Source organism: Capra hircus, chromosome 10 (assembly GCF_001704415.2).
Source record: "Capra hircus breed San Clemente chromosome 10, ASM170441v1, whole genome shotgun sequence".
In the NCBI taxonomy this organism is placed as follows: domain Eukaryota; kingdom Metazoa; phylum Chordata; class Mammalia; order Artiodactyla; family Bovidae; genus Capra; species Capra hircus.
In genome coordinates, this window is record NC_030817.1 from 81,031,883 (window position 1) to 81,057,824 (window position 25,942).

Genomic DNA, 25,942 nt, shown 5'->3' on the forward strand with positions numbered 1-25,942 from the left:
CTGTTTCAAGGCCTAGTGACTCCGTAGGAAGTTTATTAGTTATCTAAATGATACTGCCTTTGTCTTCAGAATTGCAAGGTGGAGCCTGATTTTTTAATTGAAGCCTAATTGGTTGGTGGTGTTTATCTCAAAAAATGATGGTATTCAAACGCGTAAGTGAATTGTTGCCAGTACAAGCATCCATAATACTCCCATTCTTTTCACGTCTAGGCCAGCTGGTCTTCAGGCTGTTGTCTGCGCTAGTGATCATTTGCTTATAATCATTGTTTTTCCTTTATTGACTTCCTCCAAAGTGGTAAAGTGAAATTCCTCATGTGGTCCTGTCTGCCCTCCCTCTTCTAGTCTCCCCAACCTACCCCATCCTACTCTCAGGCCAGGGCTACGGAGAATGGAACTATGGCTCCCTATCATTGTGCACTCTTATTACAGAACCAAGGATTGTCACCAGTGAAGAAGTCATTATTCGAGAAAGCCCTGCGCCCTCTGTTACCCTGCAGTGTAACCTCACCTCCAACTCTCACACCCTTACATACAGCTACTGGACAAAGAATGGGGTAGAACTGACTGCCACTCGTAAGAATGCCAGCAACATGGAATACAGGTGAGAGGGGCTAGCATCTCCTGGGAAGATGAGAGGGTACATGGTTGAATTTACTTCACATTCATAACCGGTAATTAAGCTATGTGGGAGAGCCATGATATATATGGTCCTCCTCTAGAGAGTCTAATCCAGAGTATATCTGGGGTGAGGCTAGAATTTCCATGGATTTCCAAGTAATTTTTAATGAGCAACCAGGTTTGAGAGCCATAAAAGATCTCTTCCTTATGATAACAGCAACTGAGGGCATCAGGAGTGATTTGCTTGGTGTAGTAACACTAGTCAATAAAAAAGCCACAATTAGAATGCAGGTCTCTTGACTTAATCCAGTGGTTTGAAGAATCAGACTGAAATCTGATCTAGGATTCTTAGAGCAAGATTACCAGAAGTATTCGTCCCACTGAGTAGATTTCCTAGTGAGTTAGCTTTTAGGAGTGTTTATTATGACCGTAACCTCATCAGGCCCGGTGGATATAGGGCTCATTCGTGATCTGGAAAAGGATGGTACCCTGTAATTGCCCTTTGGTGAAAGGGGGATATTTGCTGGCTGAAGTTATCCAGCATTCAACGATTTGGTACATTTTGAAATATCTAGAACACATGGCACCTTACCTTTCAGGATAGTTTGTTCCTAGTTGAAAAGGATCAGCTAATCCTGTTTGGCAGGATGATGCAGTGCGACTAAAGAGTGTACTGGAGTGAGACCAGGATAACCTTTGTACCCAGTGATAGCAAGGATATTCTGCAGTATTTTGCAGATTTGAGATCATTTCATATCCCTTACAGAGAAGGCAATGGCAGCCTACTCCAGTACTCTTGCCTGGAAAATCCCATGGATGGAGGAGCCTGGTAGGCTGCAGTCCATGGGGTCGCGAAGTTGGGCACGACTGAGTGACTTCACTTTCACTTTTCACTTTCATGCATTGGAGAAGGAAGTGGCAACCCACTCCAGTATTCTTGCCTGGAAAATCCCAGAGACGGGGGAGCCTGGTGGGCTGCCGTCTGTGGGGTCGCACAGAGTCGGACACGACTGAAGCGACTTAGCAGCAGCAACAGCAGCAGCAGCAGCAGCATATCCTTTAAATAATTGACTCACATTAATTTGTGAATCCTCTTCCTCTTGTTTCAGGTGAGAAAACTGGGACTCAAAGAGTAATAACGCTTAACTCCTTTCAAGGCCACATACTGTGTCTAATAAGTTGCAGAACCAAGCCTAGGTTCCAGGTCTTCTGACTCTTTAGAATCTAGATCATTTGGGATTTTTGTTTGTTTTTCTATTGTACTATATACCATTTTGTAGCAAGGTAGTTAATCTGTTTTCCACTGTAGTTTCTTCCGATATAAAATTGGAAATATAGCCTGAGATATGTCCTCATAGTTTGGAAAAGGTTAATTGAATAGCAGTATTGGGTGGAATAAAAGGCATCTATTCTTGGTCTGTCCATTAGTTTTGCAAGTTTGTTTTTTTTAATAATACTTCTTTAAAGATACCAGATATCCAATCATATTTCTCTTGGGTCTTGCACTGTTATCCCTAAAGCTTTGAGCTGTAACTTTAAAGTTTGAACCTGATTTTATAGAATGCCTCTTTTTTCCTCAGCCTGTTTGAGGCTTTCCAGGGTGTTCTGCATTGTCATGAGTGTTTTGGGAAATCTGTAGAGTAACAACTCACATTTTGTAGAGTAACAGCTGAAGAGACCTTTGGGCCACCTCATAAGTCAGCCATGGAGCCCGTCACAAACCGTGCTTGTGCTTAGCCTGCAGGGGACATTTTTTATTTACTTCAGTTGCTTCCCAGTAGCTAGTTGAAGGAAATGTTGTGAGGAGATTTTGAGCCCACTGGCATGGCCCATAGTTTGGGAGTCATCTTCTCAACTTAGTACAATAAATCTAAACCCTGAAGATATTGCTGCTGCTGCTGCTGCTGCTGCTTCTCCTCCTCCCCCTCCTAACTCTGGGAACATTACTAAGAGCAACTGACTTGCGTCTGTTTTCTTGCTGGGAGCATATTGACGTAAGAATAGTCATTTGTATCAATTTGAGAAGACTATTGCCGGCTCCTCTTAGAATCTTATGCTGCTATGGGTATGCTAAGACAGTCTTGTGAATGGGCTGGGTCTCTCCTCATCCATAGTCTCTTAAGTTGTTTCTTTTTTGAGATGAACAGTAAGATGGATAAATGCGTTTGGCCAGTGTTTTGAGGTTAGTTTTTCAGACATTAACTAGTGCAGTGGAGATTTGGTTATCACAAGTATCATGTTTTAACCATTGAGCAGAAGAGTAGGAGTGAAACAATATTTATATTCTCATCTGGAAGCTGATGTTTCTTTGTTTTCTGTAATTACACACTAGCCTTTCTGCACATGTTTGGGGTGGTGGTGTATGTAGGTCAGTGTGCAGTTAGCTGATAAGCTGACTTTCAGGACCAAGAAAGCTTGTTTAGGATCACCCTTTAGAATTAAGAAGAAGTACTGTTATCATCACACACGCTTCTCACAGTCCTTCCTTTCACTCTGCTTAACTTGGTTTGGATCTGTGCATAGTTGTTCACTCTTGTTTGTGTTCATTCATTTTTCTACTATATTCTAGGCACTAGGTTATGTGCTGGGTATAGAATTGTGCACCAAATTAACAATGCCTGTCCACATAGAACTTGGTCTATTGAGAAAACAGGCATTCATCAAGCAATCACATAAATAATTAGACATTGTGATAAGTGCTGTGAAGGGTTATAGTGTAGTATGAGAGAATGTCAGGGAGAGGGATGTCATTTAGATTGGGGGTGGGAGGAAATGACATGTAAGCCGAGACTCATGGAAAAGGAGTTAGGGAGATGAAGAATAATGGGACTAGCTTTCTATAGAACAGAGCATCTTTTGTCAGAGTTCTGAGCTAGGAACAAGTTCAGCACATTGAAAAACTGAAAAGAGACCTGCAGGGCTAGAAAGTGGCTGAGATGACACTAGGGAAGGGCCAGATCATGCAAAGCCCTGGAGTTCTAGCTGTACCCAAAAGAGCTGAGCTGCATCTCTGTGGCTGATGCTCTGATGGCAGATTATTTTCCCCCCACTGATCCTATTCTGTTATTAGACTTACTGAAAAGCATGCTACTAAAATACAGGGTAGGAAGAACAGTACCACTAAAACAAACTCTTCAGGAAAGTGCAGAAACAGATGCTTTCTTCCTGCTCTTATTTATTTGACTGGAACCACAAGGTGCAGTAAGAACTTTCTGATGATGGGCCCATCTTTTGTATCTAAGTATAGATTTTAGTACTTTGTTACAGCTCTTTTGATTACTTTTTTTGTAGTATATTTCTCCAATAGACTGAAATATCTTAAGGTTAGGAACCATCTCTGTATTCCTGGCATCTAGTAAGGAGTAAATCATTAGTACACAGAGGGAGGTTTTTGCTTATAGTTAGGAGGAAGTGAGTTGCATGCAGGGGCACAATTTGGAGAGCAGGGTCCCTGGTTGCCCCTTTCATTCTCCTTTTATTGTGTATTTTGACTGTTCCCAGCTTCCTCACTTGATTTTTCTTCTCATCTCTGCAGGATCAATAAACCGAGAGCTGAGGATTCAGGCGAATACCACTGTGTATATCAGTTTCTCAGTGCTCCTAAGGCAAATGCCACCATTGAAGTAAAAGGTACAACCCAACAGAGGCTGCGGCGTGAGCCTCTCACTCTCCTTCTGAGACACTATCTTGGCTTGGGCTTCCAGTCTTCAAGCTTTTCTTGTTTTCATTATGGGAGGCAGTATATAATGTTATGGTTAGGACTGAAGGCTCAGGAGCTCAGCTGCCTGGGTTTAAATCCAAACCCCATCATGTAGCTGCATGACTGTGGCAAGTTATTTAACTTCTCTATGCTTCTGTTGTCCTCTTTTGTAAAACCTACCACATGGCACATGGGTTGGTTAGAGGGAATAAATAAGTTGAAGTTGCTGTTTTTGTAGTTCAAAAAATACTTCAGTGTTGGCAGCTTCATATGGTTCATCCTTAGGTAAAGCTCTTAGAATAGTGCCTTTAAGTATTATTGTGTAGTTGTGCCAGCAGGATTTGGCAAAGTACAGTGTGCAGGGTGAACATAAACTATTTGTAGGTAATTCATTAGAATTTTAATAGAACCTCTGGGTGCCTGGCATCTAAAGATGAGATTGTAGTTGGAAGTTGCACAGAAAGCCAGTAGAACTGTAAGACTTAGAGCTAACTAACATTTAACCCGACTTTCCTGTATTATTTCAAAGAAGCAACTGAGACCCAGAAAAGTGAAAACCGCTGGCTCTGTGTCATACCATCAGTTTGTGGCAACACTATGATAGCATGGACCCCAAGTCTTGACTCCCATCGCCACGTTTTTCCATTTTATAAAATGACCATGGAGAGGCAGAGCTACTGTTTGAGGTCAGACTGAAGAGAGGAGGGTATTTTCCAGGCCTTTTCATTTTTGCTTAGAAAGGACACAAACTTGTCTAAATCTATAGGGTGATCTCTAGAAACTGGATGGATTAATTTAGGAAATGGGAATGGCCTATATATAGCAGGTATTCAGATTTTCCTTAAAATATTTGGAAGACTGAAAATTTGGACTCAAAAAAATAAAAAAAACTTGGACACAGGCAGTTTCTATTACATGGTGTTACTAAATGAAAGTAGCGTCTTGTTGACACTTGCCCTGACTTGTGTCCTTGTTGAAGTAAGGATGGGCAGTACCTCTGGTGGCTAGATTGAATTCTAAACGCCTGCAGGGATTGAGTCACAGTGGCATGGTTGCAGCCCACACAGACCAGAGAACCTAGGATTAGATTAACTCCGTGGCTTTTCTTTGAGAGATCTGGGTTTATCTCTGTTTTTAAAGAATGCCATATTTGTTCAACATAGGATGAAGGTGTGAGAAAACATTTTCTCTAAACCAGCTAAGGGCCCTTCCCCACCCAGATGAGCTGAGCTACATGGGTAGATGTTTGACTCCTTTGACTCCTCCGTAAGAGAGTTAAGGCCCTGCAGCATTCCAGACTGAGCCTTTGGCACAAAGTTCAAGTGCAGAGGAAACAGATCAGGACAGGTGAGGGAGGGAAAGTGGTGTGTCTAGTAAATCAAGCTCTCCAAGCCTAAAGAATAAATTACATACAATTGCAAGTCTTGACTAACTCTGATCATATTGATTAGGAGTTAATGATTTCTATGCAGCCCTTTCAAGAGTGGAGAGAGGTTATTTTTCCGTTGGTTGGATACTTGAGAAGGTGGGGTTCAGATGCCCCAGAGGCATATTGCCTCACATTCTGTTTGGCAGGGAAGTGGTCTGGAAGCTGCAGGCAGGAGTGTCTTCTGAGGAAGTTACAGCATACACAGTATCTCACCTTAGTGAAGGCATGTACTGTGCTTTATTGCATTTGTACTGTATAATAGTCCTGTGAGGAGGATTGGGCAGGTGGTGTTAACATCCTAATTTTAAAGAAGTAGACCTTAAGAGAATTCTGTTTTATATAATGCTAAAACATATTCTGTAACTAGCTTGGGCAGATATGTTAGTCTGTTAAGAAAACAAATATGGAATTCTAGTTATTCTCTCTTCCTACTCTCCCCTGACACCTGGATGGAAAACAGCTGAACACTTAATGTCTTTTGGGTTAGAGATAGTTTGGTCTGGTAAAGCCTGAACATTTGACTTTTCTTGTGTAAGTTTAAAAAGGTTTTTCGTAGACCCAGGATCATATTTGAAACTAGCTCCTGATTGTGGTCGGGGTAGAAAATTGCCTTAAATTTAGAGTAGTGTGTGTGTTATTCTCAAAACATTTTCACGTAAACTCTTGTTTTTATTTTTCCCTCAGTTCCACTAGGGTGGGATAAGAGACAGTTATCTTTTTATAGCTATAATGATTTATAAAAACTCTACTAAGTAATAGGCAAGAGGTGGTGGTACTCAAGAACAGAGAAATTCAGGGGATTTTCAGGAAAAGTAAGTGACCTCTGCCAGAAGGAGATTCATAATCTTCATTTGTGGTTTTAACTAAATTGGCATTTAAGGGCAATATAATTCAGCCCATATGTATATATTTTGTTAGCACTTATTCTACACTCAGACCCCTTCTTCCCTATCTGGCTTTCCCTGCAGTTGAGAGCTTCCCAAGGTGGTGTTTGGCCTCAGCTCTGTGGGGAGTTAAGGACTTAGACTAGCCAGGGACAAGGCATTGTATGTCACCTGACCAAATCTTGAGTTACTTGTTACGTACAAAAGAAAAGGCTGAAGGAACCACAGGGAGGGACGCATATTTGGAAACAGACCTGAGGTGGCTGTGCTTTTTACCCTAATCTGTAGATGCCTCTTGAGAAAGGAGTTTTGGGGATGATTGTATATACATGTAGTAGGGAAGGCCTTGCACCTGAAGCAGAGTTTGTTCTTTCTCTTTTTTCAAAGGACAAGCATGAGGCACAGTGTAAACAAGAAGATACTATTACTGTTGAGGATTACATTTCTTAGGTATTTGGCAGGTGACCCGAGCAGATGCTGGGGGAGGAAGATGGAGCAGGGCTGGCCGGGGGGAGAGGGAACAGTGATGACTAGACCTTGTAGGACGACCTCTGTCCCATAAACAGCCTGTCTTGGGATCTTCTCCTTCCTTTTTGAGCCTTTGGACTCCCCAGAGTCTTCTGTCTTCCAGAGACTCCACACCATACCCATACAGCATTTGTGAATGAATAAATATTGAATTTTCTGTCCCGGAAAGTTTTCAGCTTTTGTAGCCCTTATTCCCTCTCTTTTCATCTTACTTGTTTTTCTGAAATTAAAAAATGTGCTCACAAAAACAAGTCAAAATTTTCTATGTAGTTTACAAAGTTGAAAAAATACCTCTCATGACTCCCAGACCCTGTCCTCACGCTTTCGTCTTTTTGATTAATCCAACAAACAAGGAGTTTGAGGAGTATTGCTGTTTTTGGAAAAGGATTTTGGTGGTCTTCAAATTCTCTGCAACAGACATGCCATCACCTCTTGTGAAAGGTCCATCCCAGCACCAAGAAGGTTTGGGTCTGGTGTCTTACTAAGCCCATCATTATGTCTCGCTGCTCATCGGGCATTTTAAATGCGTTCAATCTTTTGGTGACAATGAGAGCCAAGACTGATCTTGTTTTTCTTGTCCCTACTCATTAGCTTTCTTTCTGTTTGAATCTTATGACTAAATCTTAGGGTTTCTGTGAGTGACCTTGTCCTGACTCCCTGCTGCTTATTCCGTTGCATGGACTTATGACTGATATATCAAAGTTCAAACTGGCCGAGGCAGACTGTATGGTGATGGTGACAAATATCATTATTAAGAGTAATAATACATCTCTCAGATTTGTACAGCACTTTCAGCATGCAGACTGTTTTTGTGCTCATTTGTTTGTTTGATGGGCAGCTAGTTCATCTTCTAGGTGAAGATGCTTTGAGGTTGTGTCATGGTTAAGTTCAAGCTCATGTCAAAGCTGGTTGTCTCAGAATTGCCCTGACTTGAAAAGTCTCTGAAAGCAGAGCTGCTTGAACATTTTGGACATCAGCCATAGCCCAAATAACCATACCTGTTCCTTCTTTTCCTCTCTTCAGGGTGCTACTCTGACCTACTTCATTGTTATAAGAATAAGAACAGCTAACGTTACTGCTTGCTTACTGTGTGCTAGGTACTGTGCCAAGTACATTACTTGTCCCGCTCCTCTCTTGTAGTCTTCACAACACTCTGAGGTAAATGCCATTATTCTCTCTACTTTCCAGGTGAGAAAATTGAGGCTCAAGGGCATTGAATGACTTGCTCAGTGTGACAGAGTCAACCAGTGGAGCCAGCGTCCTCACTCAAGCACTCTCACGCCACAGCACACGTTCCTAAGCATTACACCATACTGCTGTGTTCAGAACATATTAAGTAACAGTGAAAGGTATTGACTGAGAGAAGAAATGGGTTCTAATCCTGACCCTGCTATTAAAACTTGCCATGACCCTGACTAGTCACATTCCTTTTTTGGGCCTCAGACTCTCCAAGTATATGATGAAGTAGGCTGAGGTAGATGATCTTGAAGGTTCTATAAGGCTCTAAAGGTCTGTGGTTTCCTTATATGGACACAGATGAGAAGCTGGGTTAGTGAAGGAAGTGATTTCTAAGCTTCTTTTCCTAATAGTAGTGACTGTCAGGTTCTTAACCTTGGCAGCTGTCACCTCAGTGCCCCCTGTACTTCCAAACATACATCTCCCTGTCTCGGACACTCCCTCTAATCCCCTCAGACACTGAGACCAGGAAAAGTGTTAGAGCAGCGGTTTACAAAGATGATTTTAAGGTATATGAAATGTGGCCTAGGCATCAGGCTTATTAAAAGCACTCCAGGTGATTAGAGTGTCTTAGTGGAGACTTCAGTGCCTCCTACCCAGTGGTTTCACCTGCAGGAAAAGGAAGAGCCTCATCCACAGAAGGTAGCACTAGACCCAGACTGCTCTAGACTTCACAGTCAGCGATGAATCTGCTCTGCATAATCGTTGAGCCAAAAAGCCAACATCTTTCTTGCTTCTGTCTCGGCCATCTTGTATTGCTTCTTGGGCTTGGCCCTTGGCTAGCAGTAAATCTTAACTCTCCGTCTACCTTCAGCCAAACTTCTATTTATTGCCTATAAAATTTGAGGTGTTTCTGGGATTTGATAGGTTGCCTGAAGGAAGCAGAGAGACCATCTCTATAGTATCAGTGTGTTGTATGGTGCGACACTGTACAGTATCTTTTAAGGATGGAGTTTCTCTGAAAATGAGTTGCAAGATTATGAATTTGCTTTGAAAAATGAGCACTAAATGAGCAGTGCAGGTAAGGGGCCCCATACCTTGATCCCTATCTCAGCTCTGTTGTGTTAACTTTATTTAACCTTTGGTTCAGTTCAGTCACTCGGTCATGTCCGACTCTTTGCAATCCCATGGACTATAGCATGCCAGGCTTCCCTGTTCATCACCAACTCCCGGAGCTTACTCAAACTTAGGTCCATCAGGTCGGTGATGCCATCCAACCATCTCATCCTCTGTCGTCCTCTTTTCCTCCTGCCTTCAATCTTTCCCAGCATCAGGGTCTTTTCCGACGAGTCAGTTCTTCACTTCAGCTAAAAATACCTCCGTTGCCTAAGTTGACACTCTACATCCACCAGCCTAGCAGAGAAGCTGGATGTTTTTCTCTAAGTGCCAGCAGCTTAGGCAGCAGAAGGTACTGAGGAACATGCGTTTGTCCTCAGCCAAAGGCCCAGATAATGAGATTGGGTCAGGTATTGGTGGGTAACTTAAGACTTGGAACCCCAGTGTTGCCATTCATCAGGACCCTGGAAGGGTCCATCCAATAATCCATGGGATTTAGAGTATGTAGCTAATAAGGCCAGATCATGAGTTAATTTCCAAATGGGTCTGTGATCTCTTTTAAAGATCCATTACTTCTTTGCTACCTAATCTGTGCCTTCCTGAAAAGGTAAAGTGAAGTAAGCGGTATTTGCTCTGTTCAACTCCTCAGACCTACCTGCAGACCAACAGGACCCGTTTAAGTAGTTCCTTATTAAATGGCAAGCCCATATAAGGCGAGGCACCGTAATCAATATAAATAGGCCATTATTCAATAAAATTTGTCAGTATCTGACATGAGTAAACTTTATTAGAGCTATAAACGAGAGTCCTGTTTATATCAGCAAACAGGGAGAAGACGTAATATTCAGCATTTCTTTGATTTCTTAGAACTCATAACACCTGCCTTAGCCTAAACTTTCCTTGACTGAAAATGAAGTTTAAATATTTATTTTTGACACTGGGCTCCAATAGTGTGCTAGATTGATAGAGAGATGTAAAGTAATCCTCATAAGACCTCTGTGAATTGTGAGTATTTTATTCCCATTTTACAGAAGTAAATACTGAACCTCAAAGGATTTTAAATGACCCACCTTGGGTTACTCAGTGAGTAATAAAGCCTCAATAGAGCCAAATTTCTCTGCTTGAAGTCCAAGACACTTTACGTTATAATATATAAAGTACAGTAGTTAAATTATAGCAAATAGATCAGTCCCTCCTTGGGTCTAGAGTGTTCTAATACATCTGCAAGCAAAGAAAACATTTGGGCAGTTTGCTTTGCAGTTACCAGTAATGCATGTTGTATATTTTTATTTTTTGTGGACTCTATTCTAGTTTGGTTTATTTCCCATCCTGTTTGGTAAAGAACAAAGAACATGGCCTCTGGAATCAGACATCCCTGAATTTGGATTTTGGCTTTACTTTTTATTAGCAGTATAATTTTAGATCTTAAATAACTTTACCAAACGTGAGTTTTCTAATCTATAAAAATGGGGTAATATCTGCATCATTGGGTGATTATATTAATCTGTTGCTGATTAATAGTGAGAAGGCAATGGCACCCCACTCCAGTACTCTTGCCTGGAAAATCCCATGGCAACCCACTCCAGTGTTCTTGCCTGGAAAATCCCAGGGACGGCAGAGTCTGGTGGGCTGCCATCTATGGGGTCACACAGAGTTGGACACGACAAGCGACTTAGCAGCAGCTGCTGCATAATAAGTTATCCCCAAAATAAGTAGCTTAAAACAATAAATATTTATTACCTCACAGTTTATGTGGGTCAGGAATTCTGGAGCACATTAGTGGGGTGGTTCTGACTCAGGGTCTCTCAAGTTGTTGGCTGGGGCTGGAGGATTGTTTCCTAGATGACTGCCTCAGTGACTGTGCAGAAGGCCTTAATTCCTCACTATGTGGGCCTCTCCATGGCCTGTCGAGTGTCTTCCCAGTACGGCAGCTAACCTCCCCCAGAGTTTGTGACCAGGAGAAAGAGAGAAACAGCATATGTGTGCACAGAAAGCCACTTTGTATTTTGTGAACTAGTTTCCAAAGTTGTACACATTTTAATATATATGCATACATATATAAAAAACACTTTATAAATATATGTATGTATAACATATGCTATATTTTATTCTTTAGAATCAGGTCACTAAGTCCAGCCCACACTCAAGAGTAGGGAAATTAGGCTCCACCTCTTGAAGGGAAGAAAATCAAATAATTTCTGAACTATTTAAGAGGTAGACTCTGCACCCTAAGAGTCCCCTTCTTTGACCACTGCTGACATGTGTTCTGAGAGTTCAGTTACCTTTCTTGCTGTTAGTCTGCCATCTAGCTCAGCTGGTGGGGCAAGAACAGGCTTTCTGATTGAGCAGCTCCCCTAAAGAACAGAGAGAAGTGACCTACTTCATTGACCCAAAGGCTGAAGTGATAGTTGTTATAATCATTACTTATAAGGGTAAAGTGATATAACCTGCATTAATTTCCTATCTGCTTAGTATACTAGTGATACTTCAGCCAATCCAAGGGTGAATAATCAGGGCAGTTTTCTTTTGAGTACATTAGGAAGAGGGGATATTATTCCTAAACTTCACTCAGTGTTCTTTGTTGAGTTGAGAAAGCAGCAGTAGATCTAACCATGAAAACTTGCAGGCTTTACTATGTAAACATGGCCAACAAAGGGTTGGGGGGGGGTGTGCATTAAATTCCTATTGTTTCTGTATCTGATAGCCTTTAAGGGACCTTCCTGTCCGTAAATAGAAGCCTCTGTAGAATCTGGAAGTAGATGAATGAAAAGAGGGTGTGGTGTTTTCAACCTGAGCACCAAGGCGGGAGTGAAAGACCAAAACCCAGGTCTTGGTCTTCAAGAGTAGTAGCTTTTTAGAGACTGTATAGCCGTAAACCAACTCAGGTTTTAGCCTTCTAAGTGGTTCTTATGTATAATCTTGGGGATGAGTCTCCAAGGCAAAATCTGAGGTTGCTGAATTCACAGCACTATTGGAATTAGTCAAGTAACTGAAAATGAGAGTCACTCAGTCGTGTCTGACTCTCTGTGACCCCATTGACTATCGAGTCCATGGAATTTTCCAGGCCAAAATACTGGAGTGGGTAGCCTATCCTTTCTCCAGCAACTCTTCCCGACTCAGGAATCAAACTGAGGTCTGCTGCGTTGCAGGCGGATTCTTTATCAGCTGTCCTAACAGGGAAGTACTTAACTGGGCCAGGGTAAATAGAGTTGAGTATTCTCTGTGGGGCAAAGGAGAATGAAAGTGGGAAAAAAACATCACATGTAAACTGATCTCTGAAAGTTATATCTCAACCATTTTCCTGAGCTCTGGACTTGATATGCAGCTGCCTATTTGACAACTTCACTTAGATGTTAAATAAGTCCTAAACTTAACATTTCCTAAACTTTGAACTCCTGGTTTTTTACTACCATCATTGCTCTATCCCTAAGCAAAACAAAATAAAAACAAACCACCAACAAAAAAATACCCATGCTAATTCTTCTGTAGTCTTCCTCATCTCAGTAACTGGAAATTCTATTCTTGAAGTTACTCAGACCAGAAACCTTGAGATCATGCTTGCCTCCTTTTTCTCTCACTTTCTACATTCAGTCCATTAACAAATATATTAACCTATAAAATATCTAGAATTTCTCACTTTTACAGCTGCTGCCCTCATCCAATCCTCCCCCTCCCCCTTTCTGGATTGCTTTCAGAACCTCCTAATTGATCTTATTTCCACTATCCTCTCTCTACAATTGTCCACATAGTAGCCAGAGGGAGCCTGTTAAAACATACAGATAATTTCATACCTACACTTAGTATTCACCAGTGGCTTCCCAGCTGACAGAGTAAATGCCGAAGTAATTTCATCGTCCTACAAAGTCCTATCCAATCTAGGCTCTATTCTCTGATTTAATCTCTTACCATCATCCCCTTGGTTACTGTTTCAGCCAATTCCTCCATGCTATTCATTACACATAACAAGCACACTTCTGCCCCAAAGCTTTTGCCTTTCCCTCTACTTGGAGTGTTCTTCCTGCAGATACATGTGGCTTACTCCTTTATTTTTTTCGTGACTCTGCTAAAATTCACCTCATCAGAAAGGCCTTCCCCTGCCACTTTGTGACAAATTTGGCATATAATGAGTGCTCAACAAATGTTTGTCCAATGAATGAAACATACTAGAGGTACAGTTGCCGGGGTCCAGCCCTGGTGGATCCAGAGAATTCGAAGTGGGGACGGCGTTGGCGAGGAAAACTTGTTTATTTATTAATATAAGATTAGATTAGGAAGAAATAGTGTAGTAGGAAAATTAAGTGGAGAAAGAAGGCTGAATAACTTGGCTTACGGGGAAGGCCAGTAAAGTTCCAGACAAGGAGCTTTCACCATCTACGTTGGGCCACCGGCGCCCACTTGAATATCGGGGGGTGCCCTGCCTTGGGCTCCCCCTCGCGTGGATCTTAAAAGCCAGGACAAGTAAGTAGACATGGTGAGACGCTCCGCTCCAGGTGGGAATTCAGCCTGAAATTAGAGTAAAGAGGAGACACGGGGCAAACCAGTCCAGCGACTGGCCCCGTCCTCTGTTGTTCAGAAGGCCTTTTATACTTTTGATAAAATGTGGAGATCAATGGGTAACACAAAGTTATGCAGCGTTAGCAGTCCAGACTCTTTATCAAAACCAGGCTTTTCTCTCTGCATACCTAATTGTATACACAAGTCTTAGGTGATTTACATCATCTTCTGGCCAAAAAGGGCCAATTAACATTTTACAGCCTTTTTTCTGATAAGGGTTTGTTAACTAGAAGACTTATTTGTGTTGATCTTCCCAAAGTCTGGTGCCACTCTCAGAAAGCACTAAATAAAGTTACATTCTTACATAGCAAGGACACAAGAGGAGTGCAGTGATATGTAACAAAGAGAAGTAATTAACCCAAAAGTCTAGTGTTGCTAACATCAAAACTACTATATATCTTCTTCCATATCTCATTGACATTGATTAACATCCTCCCAGGTGCCTAAAAGATAAAGAATATGGAGGCCTGGCAGCAGTCATTGAGTCAACAGTGAAAACCCTCTACCAATATGATTTTTAACTCTTAAGGAAAGACTCTGTATCTTTAAGATGCTTTAAGCTTTGTGCCTCGTGGTTGGGGGGCTATAAGCAATTCACAAGCTGTAAGAGGTCGGGGGAACCTGTTAGGCAAGCTAGAGAGCTATCAGAGGGGTTTAATTGAAACATCCCTTTCAAATGCAGAAGGCTAAAGCGCTGATTTGACTTTTTCCAGAGAATATTAGAAGCGTGGAAAAGTAGGCAGACTCTTATTTTTGGGGGGGGGGTGGGATGGGGGGTGGATGCTCAGGAAATTCCAGGGGGAAAACCTGAGGTCTGATTAGCCTTGCCATCAGAGCTCTGCCGCATGACCTTGTCACGGGTGGAATTCCTCACGCTGGCTTCCGGCATACGGTGTGATAGCTCTTCTGTTTATTGTGTCTCCCTGCTCCCCCATGATGGTGTGTTAGTATGCTGTGGAGCTTGCTCCTTGGTGTGCTTGTTGCTGCTGCTGCTAAGTTGCTTCAGTCGTGTCCGACTCTGCGACCCTATAGATGGCAGCCCACCAGGCTCCCCTGTCCCTGGGATTCTCCAGGCAAGAACACTGGAGTGGGTTGCCATTTCCTTCTCCAATGCATGAAAGTGAAAAGTGAAAGTGAAGTCGCTCAGTCCTGTCCAATTCTTAGCGACCCCTTGGACTGCAGCCTACCAGGGTCCTCCGTCCATGGGATTTTCCAGGCAAGAGTACTGGAGTGGGTTGCCATTGCCTTCTTTTAAGAGGTTCTTAATATTTACTGACTGCAGAAAGCTCTGAGGAAGAGTGACCAGGTTAAACATTAGGCCTGAGAGGTGACTGATTGACTGTTGGAGAAAATTGGCATGTTGAGAACTTGAGCCAGCCTGACTCATTCCCTTCTGTAGTGAGGAATTGTGCCTGGGAAAACAAAAAGACATTTCTTTTATAATATCCTATCTGGAAAACACCTCATACTGAGTGGTAATGACTAGGCTTTCATTTGTCAGGTTGTAGAGGTGGCTTGGGGCCTTGCTTGTTCTTTTCCTATCCAGGTGCCTCAGGAGGTGGTCTAGGAAGCACAGTCTGAGAGGAGCAGGACATTGGATTATTTTTAAGGCGAGAAAAACCAAGCCAGTCAGAAGGAAAACATGAGATTCAGCCCATGGTATAATTAGACAGGCTTTTACAGTCTCAAAATGACATCTATCTGTCTATGCAAGACACTGAATGTAGGCAGGGGCTAGAAATAACTCCATCTGATAATGGGTATAAAATTCAAGCATAGAATAATTAAATAACTCGCAAAACTGGAATTTGGACCAGGCCTGTTGATTCTCTTTCCCATTTTGGCCAACAAAGTGATGTCTGGCCTACTTTGAGTTTTATTGCTTTCAGATTAGCAGAACTGATGTGGTAAGGTGGGAATTTAGAGTTAAGGTCAAAGAAGGCCAAATTCAAAGAGTTAGCTCTCATCTCAGGCTTCTTGGGTCCTTGAACTTTCTCTAATATTTAAACCACATATGCTGTTTATTTCTTCCTAAATGATCATGAAAAGCAGAGACCAACAGCTTCCAGCATGTCTTGAAATTTCCCCAAGATTTGGTTCATTGAGAGAATTGCAAATCAGGTGTATAAATCAGATTCTTAAGTCGTTAAAACAACCTCATGAGACACTGGTTGAATTTCCTGTTCATTTCTTTCTTCTCTTGTGAAGACTAGTTTGCTGGATTTCCTCTTTTCTGGGAGAGCCTTGGCTATTGATATTCTTGGGTAGCTTCTCTAAGCATTCATCATTTATTGTTTTTATATACCTTACAGTAGGACTTGATTTTAGGTGTTTGATCTCAGGGCTCTCTCATTTCCTTAACATAATGTATAGCATTTGATATAATACATAATTACTGCTCATGCAGGTGTTGTGAGAAAAAACCATGACTGGTAGAGAAGATAATAACTTCTGTTTGCATTTCTTTAAAGGATGGCTTTATTTATGCAGCCTTAATTTGCACCTGTATTGTCTTCCAGTAGGTTGTAGAACCACCCATATTATTAGTAGAGCTTCACATATAGTAATCCTGGTACCTGCTTTGGTGGGTGGGAGGTTAGGGCATGGGATTGGTTCCATTGCTCTGTTCTGGCCTGAAATGCGTGTTATCAAAGCTGAATATGAGGGTGGGTCTAAAGATTGACTAAGAAGCAGGGCTCTGAGCCAGTAGTTGGGGCTTTGTATCTTGTTCAGCATAGGCTCCCATGGTAACTGTATTCAACACTTTCTCACAGCTGCTCCTGACATCACTGGCCATAAACGGAGTGAGAACAAGAATGAAGGGCAGGATGCCATGATGTACTGCAAGTCAGTTGGCTACCCCCACCCAGAGTGGACATGGCACAAGAAGGAGAATGGTATGCTCGTGGTGAGTAGGAGGCAGCCCTGGTCCTCTATATGTGGGTGTCTGTGGTTGCTGGAGTTTCTCCTGGGGTGCTCCAGACATCTGGACAAGTTTCTGCAACCTGCCATACCAGCTGCCATGCTTTGGGCCCCCCTTTCTGGGGTCATGGTTATATCACAAATTTGAAGGGCACTAATAGTCTCTGCTTAGCATGGAATCCCTTCCCTACCAATGAATTTATTAAAGCTTTCCGGTAAAAGGCTTGGCTCTTTTTCTTCAAGATAAGACACCAAAAGAGCTAACCCCAGTCTTAAAATTTTACTATTATTCTAGTCCATTTATCCGAGATAAAATATTGTTCTTGAAGTGGTCTTAATGTATTTTTCTTGATTTTTGGGAAAGGCAAGGCAATAAGAGCAGTTAATAGTATTATATATTCCTGAAACATATTAAATTACTGATTAGGAATTGAGACAATCTAAGGAGGCCCACTGGCAGCCTTAGACATTGGAAATCTGACAGTATCTGCTCCAGAAAAGGTCAAAGGAAGCATCTTTTCCAATCTATGGGATGACTCCTGATGATATTGGGAGAGTCAAAACTTTAGACTTTTGATTAATGCTTGACCAGTCTCCTGTTCTCTCAGATGGGATGTCATACATTCTTCTCCAGGCTTTGTATGCCTGGACTCTACTTTTCAGGCATCCTCTTTGATTGTCAGTCTTCAGAATCAGAAGGGACTCTAGAGATCATGTAATCCAGGTTCTTCAGAAAGATTATAAATATTAACCAGGGTAGATTGGTGGCGGAGCCGCAAAAGTTCCTTGCACATGATAGTACTTTAAAAATACCCTTTGAAACTATAAGCAAGGTGAAAAGACAGCTCTCAGAATGGGAGAAAATAGGAAATGAAACAACTAATAAAGATTAATAAATTAATCTCCAAACTATACATGGCAACTTACACAGCTCAGTATCAGAAAAACAACCCAATCAAAAAGTGGGCAGAAAAACTAAACAGACATTTCTCCAAAGACGACATAAAGATGGCTAAAGAACACATGAAAAGGTGCTCAACCTTGCTTATTACCAAAGAAATGCAAATCAAAACTACATTGAGGTATCATCTCACACTGGTCAGAAAGGCCATCATCAAAAAAGTCTACAAGCAGTAAATGCTGGGGAGGGTGTGGAGGAAAGAGAACCCTCTTGCACTGTTCGTGGGGATGCAAATTGATACAGGCACAATGGAAAACAGTATGGAGATTGCTTAAAAAACTAGGAATAAAACTATCATATGACCCAGTAATCCCACTACTGGGCATGTACCCTCAGGAAACCATAATTGAAAAAGACACATGTACTCCAGTGTTCATTGCAGCACTATTTACAATAGCTAAGACATGGAAGCAACCTAGATGTCCATCAACAGATGAATGGATAAAGAAATTGTGGTACATATACACAATGGAATATTACTCAGCTATAAAAAGAAACACATTTGAATCAGTTCTAATGAGGTGGATGAACCTAGAGCCTATTATACAGAGTGAAGTCAGTCAGAAAGAGAAAGACAAATATCATATATTAACACATATATATGGAATCTAGAAAGATGATACTGATGATCCTATCTGCAGGACAGCAGTGGAAACATAGACGTAAAGAACAGACTTATGGTCACAGAGAGGGAGGGAGAGGGTAGGATGACTTGAGAGAGTAGTATTGAAATATATACATTATGTAAAATAGATAGCCAGTGTGAATTTGCTGTATGATGCAGGAAATCCAAAGGCTGGTGCTCTGTGACAACCTAGAGGGGGTAGGATCCAGAGGGAGTTGGGAGGACGGTTTAAGAGGGAGGAGACGTGTATACCAATGACTGATTCATGCTGATGTATGGCAGAAACCATCACAATATTGTAAAGTAACTATCCTCCAGTTGAAAATAAAATAAAAATTTAAAAACCCTTTGAAGGCTTGTGGACCAAAGATCATAAGTGAGAAATGTGGAATTAGTGAAGGAGTAGAGCAGGAGTTAGAGGAGTTGGCAGCTTTTCAAATCCTAGGGTTGAAGTTTCACAGAATAACTCTTAATTTTGAAGGCTATGAATTTCTCATTTTAGCCAAACCCATACTTAAATGTAGACATGATTTATGCTATAGCTAGATATCATTCTGGGGATTATATTTACCTTTCTCCTCTACTGTTTCTGATTACCCTTTAGTTGCTGCATGTGAACTGACACAAGAGTCAGATTTTTCCCCTGCTAGTATCCCATGAGATCAGAGCTGCAAACCTGTCCTAGCTCCACCCAAACCCCTGGTCATACTCACCCCTGCCTTCCCACACATGCCTGGAGCATTCCTGTCTTGCTTGGTCAGCTCTCCTCTCCCACAGTCTAGTTTAAATGTTAGCTCTTCTCCAACTTTCCTTGACTCTTTCCAGCAGTGTCCACTCACTCAGTGCAGTGTGGCTCTATACATACCCTCTGTTGGCGCTTCTTACACGTTCCTGGAACCATCCCTTTGGAAGTCTGCTTCCCTCTGGAGGTCATTTTTATGTCATGCTTTCCCTTTCTCACCTTCCTCTTAGGTTGGATATAAAACACGTAGCATATATTAGTAAATAATCTCTTTCTTTTAACCTTGTAATTCTGAAAGGAAGTGGAAGTTATGAATTTTCTCCATTCTGACTGGTAGCAAGTTATTAGCATTGTTTCTAGAGGAAGTTTAGGGAAACTTTCCAGAATTCAGCAGGTGTGAAGTAGATGTGCTGAATCTGAAGTCATTAAATAGGCCTGATGTTACCAGATACATACCTGACCACGGAGCTCACACCCTTTCTCCATCCTCTTTCTGGTTATAGAGTTCTTATCTGGTGTTTGGAGCAACATCTAGATTAAGTCGCCATTTCTGGGTCTGCAGGGAAGGATGTCCCTTCATTAAAATTGGCGAAGTCCTGATTCTGCTAGAAGCTTATTGATTGGTTGTTGTTGAGATTGAAGGGAAGTCAGTGATCAAGTATCCAAAGTTCCTTGGACAAAAATGACCCTAGACACTGCTCCCTGATCCCGTTCAGTGTTTTGCTAAGGATGGAAAATTGTCTCACCCTGTGTTGGGCACTAATTCACCTACCTGATCTTTGTGTGTTCTCATTTTTTCTGCTCCTGAGTAGGATATTGTCAATACCTCTGGCCGCTTCATCATCATCAACAGGGAAAATTACACTGAGCTGAGCATCACTAACCTCCAGATCACAGAAGACCCTGGCGAGTATGAATGTAATGCTACCAACTCCATTGGCTCTGCCTCCGTTGTCACCATCCTCAGGGTACGGAGCCACCTGGCCCCACTCTGGCCTTTCTTGGGAATTCTGGCAGAAATCATCATCCTTGTGGTGATCATTGTTGTATATGAAAAGAGGAAGAGGCCAGATGAAGTTCCTGACGGTAAGAGCATCCCTACAAAATAGCTGTAATGCTGGGGCTGGTTCCTTGGGGGTGGTTTCCAAGCACCCAGAGAGAACTATAAGGATGTTGGGATTCAGTCCCAAAAGGAGAGAAGGAAAAATTCTTATACTGGTTCCTCATCCCCCTACCCCTAAGATTAGCCACTTTGAACTATAATTATTAGCTCTGTCCTTCCATGTGGGTGTTCTCAAACCCCAGTCCCTTCTGCCCTTCAGGCCCCTTGTGGGGAATGGGCAGTTGTCAGTCTCTTTGTTCAGCTCTGTCCTCCTCCAATACAGATCATCAGGCAGATTGAGCTTGAGGAGAATCCAAGTCAAGCCTAGAAGCCACCCCAAGATCGCAGGCCACCTGGCCTTTTCAGGCAGATTTAAGGTATCTGATTGGTTGTCACATGGTTGCCTGGTATAGTCCCTATAGGTAACTGCACCAGTCCAGTCAAACTGTTCTTGGGAAAAGCCATGGGAACAGTTCACCCTTTGGTTCCCTTGGTTGGCCCCTTCAGAAGGTTTTCAAGGTTCCTGGTGAAGCAGGCTCCTGCCATTTGGCTTTTTTGTCTGTCTCACAAAGAATGGTGGAGAGCATCTGATGCATCACCACCCCCAGTTAGAACAAATAGGTAAGCAGTACCGCCTGGCATCCCTGCCCAAGGTGGCACTCTCAGGCTGGCCCAGGGTCAGAGAAGGGATTGAATAATAGCAGCAGAGCTACAGCTGATTGTTAGCCATTGGAAAGAGCAAGAATCTTACATTGATAGACATACTTAGAGTCAGAAAAGGTTCTGGAAGTTTTTATGTTTTTTGTTATGGATGTTTCATTTCTAACTCTGTGATTGTAATTGGCGGGGGAGACTACTGATTAAGACTTGTACCCACAGTACTTCAGATTCCTAACTAGCTCCGCAGCTCCATCCTCTAGCCCTATAACATCATCAGCAAAAACAATTGACCAGCCAACCATGATCACACTTGCCTGTCACTGATTGGACTGGAAGAGTGTGCCCCTAGGCTGAGTGGAGGCCAGCTTTGGGTGATGAGGAGGTTGTCAACTCCAGTCTGGCTGTTCTGGGCCCATGCTTGTGTACTGGAGTGCTGTGCCCTGCCCCAGAGAGTTGTCTGTGTTCTTGTGGCTGGCCAGCAGGATGCACTGCCTGCCACGTGTGTCAGTGGGGAATGCTACGGGAGGTCTGGTGCTCCCTTAGAGTGCAGCCCTGAAGGCAGGACAGTGGCTTCAGGTTCTCTGGAAGGACATGTCTGAGTGCAGCAGCCACCTTCCCCTTCTTTTCCTCTTTGCTCAGCAGCTCCTCAGTCTCTTTGCTTGTACTCAGTAGAGGGAGGATTGTAGTGAGGTTGGTGACAAGGTTTTTTGTTGAAACTAACAGTGTATTTGGATTTCCGTCCAAGTGTACATTTAGCAATGAACTAGATGGAGGAATGGGATGGACTCAGCTGGAAGCAGACAGGCCTTTGTAAATTCCTGGGCTTGTTCTGTGCAACTAAGAGTTTCCTGGGATTTTTTACTTTCCTTCTCTTGGGTCCACAGAACTGCTATTCTGTGAAGTAAAACTGCTTTCTTGGGCTTATTGTGTATGAGTAATGCTTGTATCTCAAAATTTCTCTTTATTACAAAATAGGACTTCCAAAGCAGATATATGTTTAGATCTGAGAGTAAAGGGGAAGAGTTGCCTGTCAGTGTGTTTTCAAGTGTTGGCTTACTAGGAGTGGTTTTGTCTCACTCCTGAAAAGAGGTTTTTCATTCCCTCTGAATGGTTTTGCTTTGTTAAATATTACCTTTCTTGGCTTCTGTTTTGGAAAGGTTGAGCTGCAAAAAGTCAGTAGAAAAAGGTAAAAATGAGCTTCAAAACTTGATTTTTTAACTTTTAAGATAAGGCTGGCTGCCCCTCTGTTGGCAGAGTGACACATTGGCTTAGCCTGTCCCTGTCAGAGATTCTAGTCGTTTTTGCAGGAAGCCATTTCACTTACCAGGTTGCTGTCCCAGCATGTATGGAAGACCTCAGTGCTAACCTGAGGAATGGTTAGCATTGATTCTGACAACTGCAAGCACCTGCCCAAGGTAGCAGCTATCTTTTTTTTAAGAGCTCTGTGGCTGGTGAACACAAATGGGGATCCATTTCTAATAAGAGACATCTGTGGCCAGCAAAACTCATGAACAGCTTCCTAAGGGGAAAATACTTCTTTTAAGATAAATTATTATGAAGAATGAATGAATCCTAGTAAAAGAGATGACTGCAGGGTAAGTGCAAAGTAAAACCTTCTTGCTCTAGTGTCTTAGAAAAATGCTGTAACGCAAGCAGCTTTTACTTTGTTGTTGTTGAATTGGGGTGAAAAATCTGGGATACTGGGATTATTGCAGTGTTTGCCTTCTTTCCATTCCCCCCCGATAGCCAGCACGGTCCAGGCTCCATTCTCTGTCATGTCCCTTGCCCTTGCTTGAGCATTTCCATCCCATAGTTTTCTCCTTTGTCTTCCTCCCTCTTTTTCTCAGACTCCTCCCTATTCCTGCCCTCCCCTTTTTTCTTTTCTTCTGGAAGTAATTTTTTAAAAAAAGTTCCTCCGTGACTTTTCCTTATGCTGTGTCTTTTTCTTCTTTAGCCAGTTTCCCCTCAACTCCTGTGCAATTCACAAGAGCAAACTCACCTCATGTGCTTTCCTCCCATCTGCCCTGCCTCAGATTTACATACAGATATATGCATACACTCCTTTTGGGAATGAATGAAGAGGTACATTATACCTGATACAGATTTGGAATTTTAGAGGTGATAAATTTTTTACCTATCAAATGACTGTTCATAGCTCTGTGTTGACTTATTTATACCATTGTGAAAATTGTTTTTTTTTTTTTTTTTAAGAGGCCTGACATGCTTTTTCTCTGCCAATGGGTATACTGTTCTCAAGATACGGCAATAATGTATTTCTAACTCAACCTTTTTTATATGAAAAAAGTTTACATAAAAGTCATAGTATTTATATTTGGTCAGTTCATGAGTTTTTTGTAACTTAGCACTATATTAGAAAAGCACTAAGGGAATAATACAAAAGTATAGAAACACAAATTTCAACTTACATAGTTCAGCCTAAGTTTCACTAGAAAAGCAAATACTGCTTTAAATTTCTTACATAGAAAATACTTAGGGTTAAGGTTTAGCAGCTTTAAAGGCCCATGACTTTTTGTCTGCTAGAAAAAGAAGAGTATTTTTAGGACATTTTGTAAGTGAAACTTATATCTAAATCCCTTAGGTCCCTATTATGGTGTCTTTGAGGATTAGTGCCCCAATAGGTTGTCTTGTATGTAGATTATCTGCTTGTCACTTTTTACTGTCAATATTTTTAATAACAGATGAATCATGGAGCCAAGTGAGGGCTTTGTTTTTTGTTTACTCACCTCCTGACTACATTCTTTGAAAATGTTAAATGATATTTCTCTAAAAAGACTAAATACAACTAGCATCCCTCTAGTCTTCTCTCCATCTTACTGCTGGACACATGTTTGGAGCACACCTTCTGTGTGGGTTCCCTGCTGACTGAACCCAGAGGGTGAATAGAGTATGCTTTCAGCTCTCTCCCCAGTACCCTGAGGAGATGGGGAGTGAGCCTGCTCAGCTGTTGGGGCCTTCAGTTCTACTGCACATTTTACTGACCTTGAATGAAAACAGAAGCTGATTTAAGAAAAGTGTTGGCATCATAAAGAGTCTTCTACATTCACCATTAGGGAGATAACCTTTATAAGCAAGTATAGGCACTTTTCCTTTAAGTTACTGGTACGAAAGATATTTGCAGTTTTGTGGGAACCATTTTTAGTGGCTGTGATGTATCCAAACTCTCTTTGACGCTTCAGAATTAAGTGCTAGTCTGATGTGCCAAAATCAATTAGATGATCAAAACATTGGTAGCATATGAAGCTTTACAAAGGCCAGGAATGTTGGGAAAGAAATAGGAATTGTAAAAATGATACATGAAACACGTGTTGTCTCTTAAGCAGGGGTCATCTGAGCCAGTAACAAGTTAACCTTATGAAGAAAATATAATAGGACTGAACAAGGAAGCAAATTGGAAGTAATTGTTAATCTTTCTTGGGTTTTGTGCTACTCTTCTGAGATCTTGCAAAATTTAAGTGGTTTTAGAAACCATAAAAACCTCATCCTCAGTGAGATGAGGCAGTGAAAAAGGAGCTTTGACCAATCAACTCATTTTGACATTAGAGCCATCTGTTTTGAGATGGTGGTATATCAAGTAAGCTGCTATTTACTAGGCATCGCAGAGCACCCTTCCAGATTCTGGGGCAATGTAGGCGAAGGGGAGTGAGGGTTCTAGTGCATTCGATCGGGTAGACAACATTTAGCTGAATCAGTGCGTGAAACAGCCCCACCAGGAACTTCACTCATAAGATGGATTCCAGAAGCATCTTGTTTCCTTTATCCCCCAGCCCTCTTCCTCATTTAGTCAGTGGCTGTGAGTAATACCCAGCTGGAGAGAATAGTCATTGTTTAAGTGGCTGTCTTTTGGCCTGAGGGTTTGGGGGTATGTTGATACTTGTCGGTTACTATGACTTCTTTTTTTTCCCCCCTCAATTGCATCAAACCCTTAAAACATGGTGGTAAGTGAGTGATATGCATGCTTTTGGAGTTTGTTTAATCTCCGCTTCAGTCTATACGATGCACAGTTCATAATGTTAACACTTTTCTTCAAGTTTACTTCATTCACTTTCACAACTAATTTGGATTTCAGTTTGCTGTTTAATCCTCATTTACTTTAATTTTCGTACCTTTTTTCTGTAGTTCTGTTCTTTCCCTCTCTGCCGATTTCCCTGTTAGAGGTCAAGTTGTTATTTTGTTTGACCTGTAAAGAGAGAGTGGTACTGCAGATAGTGGTTCAGTTTAGGGAAATGGGAGACTTGAGGCTCTTCGTTCCTTGTAAATGTGAAAGTGAATTTTGGGAGAGAGACGAAGGGGCTGTGAGATGTAGACACTGTTGTGAACAGCAGCTGCTCCCACTTGCAGGCATGGTGGCAGCTACACCAGAGCCACTCTTGGTAAAACCCTTTCATGCAGCCCTTTTGCACGTTAATCGGCTTGTTGGGCTGGGAAATGACGTTATTAGTCAGGCACCAGGGTGTACATACATCCACATTACTGAAGAAAGAAAAGCTCATGGTGTGAAGTGCTTGGGTTGGTGCTGACAGTGTCATGCTTTGAAAAGATGAGCTTGGCGGGATCGCAATTCCCTCTCCCCTGCTTTTTTTTCTCTTAAAATTGGGAGTAGATTGGTGATATTCTTGAATCAGCTATCTTGCTTTAGAATTTTGTGTTTTCGGGTATACAGCCAGAGCACTGAAAATACTCTACGTCTGCTCCCGTCAGTCCTGCAGTGCTTAGTTCCTAGCATGTAGCTGAGCTGGCGTGGCCGGGGCGGTGAGAGCGTTGGGCGATTGCGCTGAGGGAGGATCCAGGCCAGGCTCGTGTGTCTCAGTGCCCGATGCATCTCTGTACAATTCCGCTGTATAACAGCGCACAGCTGTCTTGGGTGTCTGAGTCTTAGTGCGTTCTCTGTACTGTTCAATAGTGTG

At 42.1% G+C, this 25,942-nt stretch overlaps 1 protein-coding gene across 4 annotated transcripts in view; it reads left to right on the forward strand.

The window, feature by feature from the left end:
• The window catches only part of NPTN (neuroplastin), a 66,330-nt gene that overhangs the window by 36,552 nt on the left and 3,836 nt on the right, over window positions 1–25,942 (forward strand). For all 4 annotated transcript variants that reach the window (XM_018054664.1, XM_018054660.1, XM_018054661.1 and 1 more), the window contains 4 exons: window positions 430–601; window positions 4,154–4,248; window positions 16,780–16,913; window positions 20,068–20,341. In XM_018054664.1, the coding sequence (XP_017910153.1) occupies window positions 430–601; window positions 4,154–4,248; window positions 16,780–16,913; window positions 20,068–20,341 (675 nt within the window). The remainder of the gene's footprint in view (window positions 1–429; window positions 602–4,153; window positions 4,249–16,779; window positions 16,914–20,067; window positions 20,342–25,942) is intronic.